This window comes from Mus pahari, chromosome 17 (assembly GCF_900095145.1).
Source record: "Mus pahari chromosome 17, PAHARI_EIJ_v1.1, whole genome shotgun sequence".
Classification (NCBI taxonomy): Eukaryota; Metazoa; Chordata; class Mammalia; order Rodentia; family Muridae; genus Mus; species Mus pahari.
Window position 1 is genome coordinate 32,109,144 of NC_034606.1, and position 14,742 is coordinate 32,123,885.

A 14,742-nucleotide genomic window follows, 5' to 3' on the forward strand; every position below is an offset into this window, starting at 1 on the left:
CTGCCTCTGCCTCTGCCTCTGCCTCTGCCTCTGCCTCTGCCTCTGCCTCTGCCTCTGCCTCCCAAGTATTGGGACTAAAGGTGTTTGCCACCACTGCCTAGAGAACTTCTAAAAATTATATAGCCCCTATATGTGGGGACAAGACAGATGTTTTTGTTTCTACTTTTGCTTCTGAGAGCACTAATTTCCACATAATCCACAGCCCACAATAATGGACAAGCAATATGGCTAGTTGGTAGATGACAGCTAAGCACGTTCTACCCTTGCTTTGGCTAAGTAAAACCAGAGTAGGAAAGAGCTGAACATGCAGCTGAGGACACTGCCACACTTGCTTCGTATTTTATGAAACGGTGACCACGCATCTTCCTCTCTGACAGGTTTCCAGATACGTTTGTGACCTTCAGTTCCTTCCGGGGCAGGTTCCCTGAAGTGTCTGGGTACTGTTACTGTGCTGACAGCCAGGGGCGGGAGCTGGCTGAGACAGGTAATCAGCAGCCACACGTCTGGCAACGTGAAGGGATCGAGTGTTATTCTTTGACTCTAGTGCCTAATGCGGAAAATGCACGGAGTTCTACATCCTTGTTAGGTTGCTATGGGTGTGAAAGAAGACACAGTTTAGCCAGCTTTCATCTGCTGTACACTGCTGAAGCTTCTGCTTGCTTGTATGGTGCCATTGCCAGCTGAAAGAGGTGCCCACCTTGCTGTGTGGCAAGTGGAAGACAGGGCATGCCATCAGACTCATTCTCTAGGTAGCTTTCCTCTGTGCTGTCAGACCAGCACAGCTTCAACAGCAGCCCTGACTTTAGGAACTATTAGAGTATTATTCCAGGTATATCCAACCTATGGCCCAGGGGCTGCATACGGCAGCCTATGGTAGCTAGCTTAGCAAAAGATGTGACCCAACAAAAATCACAAACATCTTTAAAAATGTTGTTGCTGTTTGCATTGTTATTATGTAAATGTGTTGCATGGGTTGTGAGCATGAACTTTGTGGGTGATGACAATTTGTAATGTCTAAAGAATGGATATGGCTGGACCCATTGCATAATGCTGCTTATGTAGATTCTGACCTTTGACATCTGTCAGCTCAGCTAAATTAGAGCTTTATTTCCTGAGGAGCCAATCCCTGAAATGCTATCTACATTTGCTCAGGACTGGAATTGTTACTGGATGAAATTTATGACACCATTTTTGCTGGCTTGGACCAGGCCTCAACCTTCACTCAAAGCACCATGTACCGGATATTGCAGAGACGGTTCCTGGCCATTCAATTAGTCATCTCTGGCAGATTTCGGTGTAAGTAACTAGCTAACAAGAGGCATGTGCTTCTACTGTGAAATCAACTGGGGTTTAGGGGTCATTTTCATCTGCATGGATGTTACATCAAAGTAAGTTTAGGGAGTTAGTTCTGAGGCAGCAAACATCCATGCAGGCTGTGAACACACAGACCTTAATCACTATGAGTGCCTCCTTTGCTGTGTTGTCTCTTCTAGGCCCTACTAAGTGTGAAGTAGAACAGTTTGCTGCCACCAGATTTGGTCATCCTTACATCCCGAGCTGCCACAGAGATGGTCACTACCAAACAGTACAGTGCCAGACAGAAGGGATGTGCTGGTGCGTGGATGCCCAGGGGAGAGAGATTCCTGGCACTTGGCAGCAAGGGCAGCCTCCATCCTGTGGTAAGTTTCTTCTCAGGGGTAAACATTCTGCTCTCCTCAGAGCCTTTTACCATCTCTGCTTCTTCATATCAGCCTCTCAGGAGCTCACTAATCAACCACTGACTGAATATCCCCCAGAGGTCCTTCAAGCTGTGTATGTCTGAAGGCAGTCTGCTGCTATTAACTTGCAGTGAGCTTTTGGTCTTGTGTCAGATATAGTTACTTTCTCAGAAATCCTAAGGAATACCAGGGGACTCACAGATAACAAAAAAGAAGAGAGCTAATTTTTTGTGTCCTGTGGATGGAGTGTGCACAGGCAGCTGACACAGCACCAAGGGAAAGTGTGTTAGGTCTATTTGAAAGCACTGAGGAAGGCTTCATGGGTGAGGGACAGTTGCTCAGAGCGCCTGGAATAAAGGCTCGTCCTATAGACTCTGAATCTGCAAGGATGATAGAGACAATGTTGGAGCATGCAGCACATGCTGTGACATGGGGGAAAGGCAGGACGGAGCAAGAATGTAGCCCTTCTCATAACCCAGGCTTGGGCTTCATGCTGGAGGGTGGTGAGGCTGGTATGAGGCTCATTCTGGAGAAGCCTGTTGGACTGTGTGTGGGATATATGCCTCCCAGCAGCATGAGGGGAGGAGCTGGAGGAAGCTTTGGACATGAGAGAAAGAAAAGAATAAGGCCTTGCATTGGAAGTATTTGAAACCACCAACTAGACACAACAAAATTTAGCGAATACTGAAGCCTGCAGACCTTGGGTGAAAATGAAGAGCCATGGCTTTCCCTTTCCGAGTCAAAGCAGGAACTGATAGATGCTTGGGTGGGTTTGGGGCTTTCACTCTCTCTATCTGATTTAGTAGCAGCACTTAACAAATATGTAGAGGGGCTCACCTCTCAGCATGGAAGGGGAAGTGAAGCTGAGCATTCATTTCCTCAGTGCTCCTGTGATATCAACTACAGGACACAGTGGCCTTGCTGAGGGATCTGCTCAGCTTTATATGTTGCAGGCACACACACACACACACACACACACACACACACACACACACACACACACACCTCTACATGTTCCAGTTCTTTCTCTGTTGCTTGGTTACAGAGGGAAATTGGCTGGCTTCCTTTCTGGCATCTGTGTGAATCCAAAGGATAGAATTATTTTTACAAGTTCAGAGTAGGGTGGTGGTTTAGAAGGTCTCCTAAGATTCGTGGATTTGTGGATGATGAGACTGGAGCTTGTTTACACCCACCTATGTGAAGAGAGCCAGATGATGCTTGCGTTGTTTTTTCTCCCAAGGACACTTACACAGAATGTCTTGGCCATGCAGAGTCAACTGAGTCTGTTACCTTTTCACTAGCAAATTCACGGAAAGAACAAGAACCCCAAGGGGAGCTGCAACAAGAGTGTCTGCTGGGTCAGCACTTTAGTATTATAATATAGAAAAGAAGACAATACTGGAATATGCTGTGGTTTTCGTGTTACACAGCACCATAGAGGAAAGTATTACTTATGTAAATAAAGCACAGCCAGCATTGCTGGTACATGTCTCATTCTGAAAGAGACTATAAACTGGACACCAGAGGAACTAGAGAGTTGCAGGAAGAGCATATGGTGAAGCACTGAAGTCCATTGAGAATTCCAGCAAGAGAAAGCTGGGAAGCAGAAGCCTAGCAACACAAATAGGACTTTGTTAGCAAACTGGGCTCCCAAGGCTGCCAGAACCAATCGCTATACAGTGGATGCCTGCAACAGCAGAAATTTGTCCTCTCACATACCGGAATTCTCATACTGGAATTCAGAAGTCAAGGTGGGGACAGGGCCATCCACATTCCCTTTGGATATTGTGGTTGACAGTTTCTGGAATTCCTTGGCTTCATGGCTACATCTACCATTCTAGTCTGTGTATCTTGACCCTCATGTGGCCTCTTTACTATGGCTCTTCTTACAGAGTCACCAAACATTGGATATCTAGCCCACCCTAGTCTAGACATCATCTTAACTTGATTATGTCTACCAAGACCTTGCTTTCAATTCCAATTTAGGGACACCCCCCTCCCCCCCCCGAGTATAAAATATCCTTAGGAGACACTATTCAGACCAACACAAATGTGGCCAGTTTTTCAAAAAGTGGGCTGGTGTCTCATAGACTTGCTGTAGAAAAGCATCAGTCTGGTTTGAGGTAGCCAAGTGGTCATGGGGACAGGAATACTCACCCTCAGAACTAGTCCTAAGGAGTGGCACAAGGGAGAAGGGAAGGCATATGTGAATACAGGTGATAATGGCCCATTCTTTTATTCCCAGCACTTGGGAGGCAGAAGTAGGTGGATCTCTGAGTTCCAGGTCAGCCTTGTCTACAGAGTTCTAGGACAGCCAAGGCTACACAGAAAAAACAACAAACAAACAAACAAACAAACAAATGGTCCACAATGTAGGTGTGAAACTTTGCATGTAGACATAGTGGAGGAAGGGTCCGGAGGACTACTTGCTCTGCTAACTATGTTTTTAACTGTTTCCCACAGCTGCAGATCAGTCGTGTGCCTCAGAAAGGCAGCAGGCCTTGTCAAGGCTCTACTTTGAAACCCCAGGCTACTTCAGTCCACAGGACCTTTTGTCTTCAGAGGACAGGCTTGTCCCTGTGAGTGGTGTAAGATCGGACACATCCTGCCCACCCAGAATCAAGGAACTCTTTGTTGACTCTGGACTCCTACGTTCTATAGCTGTGGAGCGCTACCAACAGCTTTCTGAATCCAGAAGTCTACTAAGAGAAGCCATCAGAGCAATTTTCCCCTCCCGGGAGCTGGCAGGGCTTGCCCTTCAGTTCACCACCAACCCCAAGCGACTCCAGCAAAACCTCTTTGGAGGGACATTTTTGGCAAATGCTGCTAAGTTTAACTTGTCAGGAGCCCTTGGTACAAGAAGCACATTTAACTTCAGTCAGTTTTTCCAGCAGTTTGGTCTCCCAGGCTTCCTGAATGGAGACAGAACTACTAATCTAGCCAAACTACTCCCCGTGAGACTGGACTCCACTTCTACCCCAGAAACTGTGTCTGAGAAGACAGTTGCTATGAATAAACCAGTTGTGGGTACCTTTGGCTTCAAAGTCAACCTACAAGAGAACCAAGATGCCTTAAAATTTCTTGTTTCTCTCCTGGAACTTCCAGAATTTCTTGTCTTCTTGCAGCGGGCTGTTTCTGTGCCGGAAGATATAGCGAGGGATTTAGGAGACGTGATGGAAACTGTGTTCAGTGCTCAGGCCTGTAAACAGACACCTGGGAAGTTCTTTGTCCCATCATGCACTGCTGGAGGAAGCTATGAGGATGTGCAATGCTATGCTGGAGATTGCTGGTGTGTAGATTCCCGAGGCAAAGAACTTGATGGCTCAAGAGTCAGAGGTGGACGCCCAAGATGTCCCACCAAGTGTGAAAAGCTGAGAGCTCAGATGAGAAGCCTCGCAAGTGCGCAGCCTGCTGGCTCCAGCTTTTTTGTTCCTGCTTGTACTAGTGAGGGATATTTTCTGCCTGTCCAGTGCTTCAACTCAGAATGTTACTGTGTTGATGCTGAAGGCCAGGTTATTCCTGGAACTCAAAGTACGGTTGGAGAAGCCAAGCAGTGTAAGTCTGCTGGGTATTTAACTTAAAGATTCTTGCGTCTTTGTTTAGACTAGAACTTGATATATTGTAAGAGACTGAGTTTGCTCATAACTAAAGAGCAAATCTTCAGTTAACAGAAAAGTTACTTTAGCTAAACATTATCCACAGAAACCTGGACAGTATTAGCCACTATAATGAGCAAATAGAGATATTTGTTTGTTACTAAGAAAGTGCACATACCTGGGCTGGGAAGATGACTCAATTGGTAAAGTGCCTGCTGCACAAGCATATGGATCTGAGGTTGCATCCACCTTAAATCACGCCGAGCCATGTGCATTTGTAACCCCAGTACTGTGAGCAGGGGAATGACAGAAACAGGTAGAGCTGGAGCTTACTGGCCAGCCAGGCTGTCTTAATTGGAAAGCTCCAGGATTAGTGAAGGATCCTGTCTAAAACAATAAGATATAGAGTGACTGAGGAAGACATCAGCCTCTGGCCTCCACATATTCACACACCTGCTTAAACACACACATACACAAATACATAACATACATGTAACAGAATGTGCCACATAAACATTTCTGTGGTACTTGCCATGCTGGTAACTGGAGTAGTCCTAGACTGGATGCCTGCCGTTCATTCCTTTACATCTTTAAGGTTGCTGGGACTGGCAATCAGGCAGTCACCTTGATCTTTCTGTCTTAGTCAATTTATTAAATATCTGTCCCTTGTTCTCCACCAGGTCCCAGTGTCTGCCAGTTACAGGCTGAACAAGCTTTCCTTGGGTTAGTGGGAGTTCTGCTCTCTAACTCTAGCATGGTGCCCTCCATCTCCAGTGTATACATCCCCCAGTGCAGTGCCAGTGGCCAGTGGAGGCATGTGCAGTGCGATGGGCCCCATGAGCAGGTCTTTGAGTGGTATGAACGATGGAAGACTCAGAACAGTGATGGCCAGGAACTGCCCCCAGCCACACTACTAATGAAGATCATGAGCTACAGAGAAGTAGCTTCCAGAAACTTCAGCCTCTTTCTTCAAAGTCTCTATGATGCTGGCCAGCAGAGAATCTTCCCAGTGCTAGCACAGTACCCATCTCTTCAAGATGTTCCACAGGTAGTGCTGGAGGGAGCCACAACTCAGCCTGGGGAGAACATTTTCCTGGATCCATACATCTTTTGGCAGATCCTAAATGGCCAGCTCAGCCACTACCCAGGGCCCTACTCAGACTTTAGCGTGCCTTTGGAACACTTCAACCTCAGGAGCTGTTGGTGCGTGGATGGGGCTGGTCAGGAATTGGATGGCACTCGGACTAAGCCAGGCGAGATCCCAGCATGTGAGTTAACTCATGGAGAGTCCCAATTTCATGATTGCTTTGAAAAGGCTTTATAGTGAGAAAACCTTCATAAAACCAGGACATTTCTGGGAGTCATCTCAACACTTATCTGTCCATTCATCCTTCCGTCCATTCACACCTATCCACCCAAGCACCCATCTAACTACCTATCAATTTGTCCATCCATCCATCCACCCATCCACCCATCCATCCATTCATCCATCCACCCATCCACCCATCCATCCATTCATCCATCCACCCACCCACCTACCTTTCTATATCTGTCCATCCAAGAGATAGGTGATCCAAATCAGTATTTTTAGGATGAGACTGTCTAGCAATTCTGAAAAAAACTGTCTAGCGAGGAACTTGCTCAACTACTATGTCTTCTACAGGCCTCAGATTCTCATCTATATTTTGGTGTCAAAGTTAGTTTTAATTGTCAATTTGGCACCTCCTGGAGTTATCTGGAAAGATGATCTCAGAGACAATTTCTAGATCATATTGGACCATAGATATGTCTTTGGAAGTATTTTCTTAATTACTAATTGGTATAGTACGGCCCAGCCCACTGTAGACACTACCATTCCCTAGGCAAGTAATACTAAACTATTAGAAAGCTAGCTAAGCATAAGTTGCTTGATATCTAGCAAACAAAATCCTCCATGGCTCCTGTTGCATCTCTTTGGCTCTGAAGGAAGTTCTTTGGTCAGAGGCAATGCCATGTGAAATATCTGGGCTTCCTTCATGTTCCTGTTTTAACTTCCTCTAATGATGGGCTGTGGCCTAAAATGGTAACCACTTTAACACTTTCTTCTTGTGTTGTTCTTTGGTGAGGAGAGTGTGTTAACAGAAATGAAATTTGGACTTGTGGGACCAAGGGTCTTCTTAGACTGGTACCCAGATTAAGTTAGATCGTATGAAAATACTCGAGCTGAGTCTGGCATGGTGTGAACATCACATATAACAAGTCTTCTGCAGGTTTCTCTATGAATGCTGAGTGAATGAGGTCCAAGAAGACAAAGCAAAGAGACCCGGACTTGGTACTGAATCTATCTATGCTCTTTGTATTATCCTAGGTCCTGGCCCCTGTGAGGAAGTGAAACTTCGTGTCCTGAAATTTATTAAGGAAACAGAAGAGATTGTCTCGGCCTCCAATGCTTCTTCATTTCCACTGGGAGAGAGTTTCTTAGTGGCCAAGGGAATCCGGCTGACCAGTGAGGAGCTTGGCCTTCCTTCCCTCTTCCCATCCCGGGATGCTTTCTCTGAGAAGTTCCTACGTGGGAGCGAATATGCCATCCGTTTGGCTGCTCAGTCCAGTGAGTGCCGCACTGAAGATTCTCTCAGCATCTCTTTAGGGGAAGCAAGAGCTTGCATCTGGCTTTCCAGGACTTAACTTGGTTGCCATGAGCTGCCAGGTTCCTGGAATGGCAGAGTAAATTTGGCTAGAGTGACTCTAGCCAAAGCTTTACATAAAGGATTCATGATCCTTCAGCAAAGCCCATATGGGGCTTCACATTGTATACTGCAGATGGCACGTGCAGCCCACAGAAAACCTTAGTCTTGTTAAAAGGCCCCATGTGTTCTTAACCCTTGACCTGCCTTAAAGTTACCTCTCACTCCCAAGTCTGCAGGGAAGGAGAAGGAAGATGACCCTCTTTACTGAGAACCTACTGCTCCTTTGAGCTCAGGGAATTCTGAGAGCAGGTCCCAAAGGTTTGTATCACAGTCCTCTGGTCTAGCAACAACCACACAGTGTTTTAACCTAGCCCATGACCAGGTAACCTGCATGCCAAGTACATAATCAGGTCATTGTGTTAATTCTGTTAGCATTTCAGGAGAACAAAGATGTAATACTACCCATGATTCCTTACATAAAGAAGTTGAGTCCTGCCTTAGTCACTTGCCCAGGTTTACTTATCTGCTTGCTGTGGAGCTGGGTCAGGAAACCTGATAGTCTAGCTCATACAGCTAGTGTCCAGTGCCCTGTCCACCGATTATGAAGTCAGTGTGGAGACCTAGCTCAGCTGAGTGGTGTCCTTCTGCCTACAGCCTGTTCTTGCAAGAGGCTCTGACCTGATGAGTTTTCACTGACCCCCCACCTCAACAGAATCTGAGATTCATCTCCCTCTGAGCCTTGTCTGAGCCCCCACCCTTTTCAGTTGTCTCTGGGGTTCTGGGCTGCACCCCCCCCCCTTGCCCAACAACTTTTATGTGGCATCAGAGTGAATTCCCTTCAACAAGCTGGAACCTCCCTGTCTTCCCTAGTGATACCTGCTGCTGGCTTGGGAATGGTCTTTCTTCTAACCTCAGAGGATCTCACAAGTCAGTCTGTTGCTGCTGCTCTCCCTCACCAGACAACTGTTCTAGAAGCCAACACCCCATGCCTTCCTCACCTTCCTTTACACTGTGGCCTGCTCATCTCTCACACTGCTGCTCTTTCTCTCTCCTTCAGAAGCCTGGAGGCTTCTCCTTTACAAAGGAAAGCAGTTATTTAAATCCTGGGCCTGGGTTGAGTCTGATGTACTCAGGAGGATAAATGGTTCTGCCACTCCTGTAGTTTGGATCACTTTGATCAGCACAAAATGCAGAGGAGCTGCTGCTGCCATAAAATTGTCTCTGTGTGACACGGTGACATTTTTCTTTAGCAGAGCCCAGTCTCAGGAAACTCAGGAAGTCCCCCTCCTGTTAGCTTCATGCTCTGGCTCTGCAGGCCTTAGGCTAAAAAGAGGAAGACTCTAGAAAGTAGTCAAACTGTTCTTTGCCTGGAAGTTTGGGGATTTTGGTCCCAGAACAAGGCGAGATCAGGGGCCACAAAGCACATTTGGATGGTAGAACAGGGTGATGGTGTTTATAAAATGATGAGCCAGGAAGTGATATAGGCGGCAACTCAATGCATGTCATCTACCACCTCTTTTATTATAGCGTAAACCACACCCTGGATAGCACTGACTTCACTTTACTGAGGAGCAAATGCTGCACCAGGGAGGTAGAGTAAGTTGCTCCTCATCATACAGCCAAGAGGAATGGTACCAGGATTTACATAGAAACTTACCAGCTTTAATAGCTCCATGCACAACACCAGGCTGTTTCAAACGTACATCCTGTCTGTATGCTGCATGTCTGTCTCCTTCTGGAACTCTGAAGACTATTTGAGATATGCAACAGGTTGGGAGGAACTTCCTAAGCATGCAGAAAACTACAAAGGCTACACACCAGCGGTGATAATTCTCTGGGTACCCAGGAAAGACCACAATCTGGCTATTTGCACTAGAAAGGTTAGAAGCCAGACAGGGGCAGTGGGCAGGAGAGAAATCACAGCACTCTCGGAGAGTGGCAGGAACCTAGGGTGAGAGACTGGGAGGCCCAGACTCAGTGGCCTTGGGCTCTGGCCACTACTTACTTTTCTTCGCCCCTCCTCTCATGCGTGCATACATGGCAACATTTACTTCAAACCTTCTCTTTCTTTCCTCCAATTGCTCCCTTTTTTCTACTTTTAGATATACTAGGGCCTTATATACAGTAGGCAAATCCTATTCCACTGAGCCACACACCCAGTTCTTTTTACAATTAAAAACAAACACACAAAATTTGAGACTGTATTTCATTAACTTTCCCAGACTGGCCTTGAATTCACTCTGTAGCGTAGCTCTGGCTGGTCTCCAACTCAAGATCCTCTTGCCTTTGTTATCCCAGCAGCTAGGATTACAAGTGTGTACGGTCATGCTTGATCAATTCTTTCTTCAGCATACATTATGAGCCAGGTTCTGTTTTTTTTTTTTTTTTTTAACACGTAAAATAAGCATATCTGTACCAAGGATCCTAAACGTGAGCTCAGAAAAGGAACACACATACGAACTAGATCAGTACATGTATGATGTATTGAATGCTGAGCAGAGGAGCCACGCAAGGATAGGAGAGATGTGGTGTGTCAGCTTCTGTGGTCAAAGCCTGCCCTCCATGTCTTCTTGTGAGATCTTGGCCAAGTAGTCATCTGTTTGCCTCAGTTTTGCCACGGGTCAGATGGGATGCTAATATCTCATTGTGCCATGAAAAGGGACTAGTTAGTCCTTTCCAGGTCACGTCCAGTCAGCAGCTCTGAAAGGCCACATATATCCCTGGACAACTAGGGATAGGACCCAACACAAAACCATAAAGCTACTCAAAGCATTATGAGACACATGTGACTTTTATTTATTCGTAACTCAAGTGTGTAATTCTCGAGACTGAACTTTGTAGATGACAATCTAGTGTCCCAGTGTCAAAAGGTTGACACACTTGGTACACAGCATACTTTTAGATGCTGATGATTCTTTTCTTTTTTTTTTATTAGACATTTTCTTTATTTACATTTCAAATGCTATCCCGAAGGTTCCCTATACCCTCCCCACGCCCCTGCTCCCCTCCCCTCCCACTCCCACTTCTTGGCCCTGGCATTCCCCTGTGCTGGGTCATATAAAGTTTGCAAGACCAAGGGGCCTCTCTTCCCAATGATGGCCGATTAGGTCATCTTCTGCTACATATGCAGCTAGGGATACGAACTCTGGGGGTACTGGTTAGTTCATATTGTTGTTCCACCTACAGGGTTGTAGCCCCCTTCAGCTCCTAGGGTACTTTCTCTAGCTCCTCCATTGGGGGACCTGTGTTCCATCCAATAGCTGACTGTGAGCATCCACTTCTGTGTTTGCCAGGCACTGGCATAGCTTCACAAGAGGCTGCTATCTCAGGGTCCCTTCAGCAGAATCTTGCTGGCATGTGCAATAGTATCTGGGTTTGGTGGCTGATGATGGGATGGATCCCCAGATGGGATAGTCTCTGGATAGTCCAGCGAATCCCATGGGCAGAAAGCCATTTACCAGCCTAATCAACTCTCTATGAAGTTACCACGCAGAGCTGTAGGGAGTCTTCCAAGTGCAGCCTAGAGTTCATTTTCACAGGGTGATCTGCTGAGTGTCTACTGGCTGCCAAAGAGAAACACTTGTCAGGTTATAAGAAGGCTGTTTTATATGGGTATGAGGGTTTGTTCAGAGGCGTTCTCAGTGTATCTCAGGACAGAGCCCACAAGGCAGCTTTCACACTCTGCTTTTTCTCTCTGTGGCTCTAGCCTTGACTTTCTATCAGAGTCGCCATGCTTCCCTGGGAGAGTCCAATGGAGCAGCCAGTCTTCTGTGGTCAGGGCCCTACATGCCACAGTGCAATATGATTGGAGGCTGGGAGCCTGTACAGTGCCATACTGGGACGGGTAAGGAGACTTTGGGAGGGCAAATGAATATTGAGAGGAAAGATCCCATCAATGGGAGGCAAGTGGTCCAGATTATTGACCTTCTTTAGCAACTTGGACAAACCCTTACCTTCTCAACTACTACCTATTTCCCCCTGTGTTAAGGAAGCAGGGACCTTCAGCTTGAAGGTGAAATTCTCATTTGCTGGGGATATTAGCAGCTAAATCCTATGATAGTGGACAGTGTAAGGCAGGGGGCTGGGCCAGACAGGCTCCCTTGGCGGCATTGCTATTAAGGCAAAACAAGTTTTGGGAAAGTCCCCAGCATCTTCCTGCACTTATAGTTTATGGCTCTTTTCCAGGACAGTGTTGGTGTGTAGATGGATGGGGAGAGTTCATCCCAGGCTCTCTGATGCCGCGCTCCTCACAGATGCCCCAGTGTAAGTAAAGTCCATGGAGTTTTCAATCTAACCTCTAGAATGGAGTCATTGATCCTGGACCCAGCTTGGTCATGCAACAGAGAGGGACACTAGGGTCTAGCCCTTCAGACCAGTTTCTGAGAATACCTTGGACACATTGTTTTAAGTGCCCAGGTCTGGGGCTCAGGATGCCTTCCATTGTGGTGCTCTCTGAGGGTATATCAGGATGAGCCAAAATTGGTGACAGAGATTGGCTCAATCCCTGTGTCCTGGCTCCTGGAAGCTCCAACTGTAATTATATCACTATTTCATGTATATTCTGGCAGCCTAGCCTCTCACTGAGGGGCAACCCTGGATCATCAATGGCCCACTTGATGCCTCAACCCAACACCTGTCCCTGAACTTCAGCCTGCTTTTCCTGAGGTTGGAGCTTTGTGCAACACGTACCTACTGGTCTGAAGTCTGGCATTAGCTAAGGCTGTCCACCTCTCCTTAGCTTCACAGCCACCTGTTCAGAGGCCCTCTCATCCACAGGCCCCACAAACTGTGAGCTATCCAGAGCCAGTGGGTTGATTTCTGCATGGAAACAGGCTGGACCCCAAAGAAATCCAGGCAGGGGAGATCTGTTCACACCAGTCTGCCTCCAGGTAAGCCTCTGTGTATTCAGGAAGGATCGGGGGGGGGGGGGAAGGTAGCACTGACACTGGCCTCCTCTGCCTGAGGGTAGACTTTGAAGCGTTCTGGTTTACTCTCCTTAGTATAAAACTCACAGGGAGTCGTGGCTGTCCTGGTTCTTCTAGACATGGCTGTGGGCCATTGGATATTTTGCTTAACTTCCTAGTCCCAGTTATGTTTGGTTTTAAACAAAGGCCCAGGCAACGTTCTTATTTTATCCAGTTCTTGGATTATCTGGAGTCACCGAGGACAAATCCATCACCAGAAACCTTTAAAGACTGATTAGTACATGTTTCTGTACGTCACCGTGCTCGGTCCAGTGGTTCACAACTTACAAGGAGGCATCACCCTTGTGGCTCTGAGCTCCTCTGCTGGCAGCTCATTGACTTGCTAAGATAAAACCTCCAGGGAATGAATTTGTGTTACTTATCAAGTGAATAACATCCTCATGCCTGTGCTCTCTCCCTACACATGGATTGGTGGCCCTGCCACTTGCCCTAGTTAGCTTCCAGGAGCTTTGTGACTAGCAAATGAAACTGGCAGTGTAGAAACTCACGGAGACATGTAATGCTGAGCAATGGTGTGGCTATCATGAGGGTCCAAGCATGTGCTCCTCGTAGTAAGTGGTAGAAAAATTAGACAGTACAGTTCAGTCTTTTATATTGTATATTTTATACAAATCACCTTTCCCAGGAGACAAGCCTGCCCAATGTCCTCAGCATGGCTGTTCTCTGGAGAAAGGAGATGTGGGGCTGTGACTTCTGATGGCAGGGAGGATGCATCTGGCATATGACCCAAGGGTTCACAGGTTGTGTAGCTTCCTGCCAGCTATGATGCTAATAAACAACAGCCAAGACCCTCACTACCCAAACTGCTATCTGCATCTCTGGCCTCCCTTTACCTCCAAAGATTGGTTGCTGTCAGCTAGACTTCAATTTGGGTCTCAGTGAATGGAGAGTGGTATTCTCAATTTTAACTCAGAACTTCACTTGCGTTTGAATCTTCCCTCTGCAGCTGACCAGTTGTGTGGCCAGGGCTTACCATCTGATCCCTCTTTCTTTCTTCCTTTCTTCCTTCCTTTGTTTTTCTTTCTTTCTTTCTTTCTTTCTTTCTTTCTTTCTTTCTTTCTTTCTTTCTTTCTTTCTTTCTTTCTTTCTTTTAGAATGAGGGCAGCAGATTCCCCCCACCCCCTTTTTGAGTGCTTGTGGGTTCTGTGACTCATCTGGGGTGAAGGTGTTTGTGAGCATCCTGAAAATGTTGGGTAAATCTCCTTGTTTTCAGATCAGCTATAGCATAGCATAAAGCCCGCAAGTGTCAACTAATAAGGGCAGCACTCAATACACTCATCTTGTGCTCAGGGCTTTGTGTTGTAGAAGTACAGGGGACTTAGCTGCTGAAGGAGTTCCTAGAGTGAGTTATTGTATAAAGTGCTTGTTTTGCATGCACAAAGACCTTTGCTTCATCCCCAGACCCATCTAGCCAAGGCTGAATATATACTACTATACTACTTATAATGCTAGTTATAAGCAGATAAGCAGATACCCAGGGTCTCTGGCCAGCTAGCCTAACCTACTTGGTGAGTTCCAGGTCAATGTATAATCTAAAATCATAGGTCAGTGGCCCCTGAGGAACAACAACTGAGGCTGTTCTTTGACCCCCATGCACACACAAATACATCTTGAACATATCTACACTTAGGTACACACACACACACACACACACACATACACACACACACACACACACACACAGAGAGAGAGAGAGAGAGAGAGAGAGAGAGAGAGAGAGAGAACCAATCTAGCTCCAGTTTCCTGGCCTTTAGGTGGGGAAACTAAGGCCTAGATA

At 46.6% G+C, this 14,742-nt stretch overlaps 1 protein-coding gene across 2 annotated transcripts in view; it reads left to right on the forward strand.

Moving 5' to 3' along the window:
* Tg (thyroglobulin) overlaps positions 1 to 14,742 on the forward strand; it is a 180,530-nt gene that overhangs the window by 6,656 nt on the left and 159,132 nt on the right. For both annotated transcript variants that reach the window (XM_021216474.1, XM_021216475.2), the window contains exons 6-14: positions 378 to 484; positions 1,153 to 1,296; positions 1,494 to 1,679; positions 4,182 to 5,273; positions 5,995 to 6,582; positions 7,662 to 7,901; positions 11,687 to 11,824; positions 12,166 to 12,243; positions 12,757 to 12,869. In XM_021216474.1, coding sequence (XP_021072133.1) covers positions 378 to 484; positions 1,153 to 1,296; positions 1,494 to 1,679; positions 4,182 to 5,273; positions 5,995 to 6,582; positions 7,662 to 7,901; positions 11,687 to 11,824; positions 12,166 to 12,243; positions 12,757 to 12,869 — 2,686 coding nt within the window. The remainder of the gene's footprint in view (positions 1 to 377; positions 485 to 1,152; positions 1,297 to 1,493; positions 1,680 to 4,181; positions 5,274 to 5,994; positions 6,583 to 7,661; positions 7,902 to 11,686; positions 11,825 to 12,165; positions 12,244 to 12,756; positions 12,870 to 14,742) is intronic.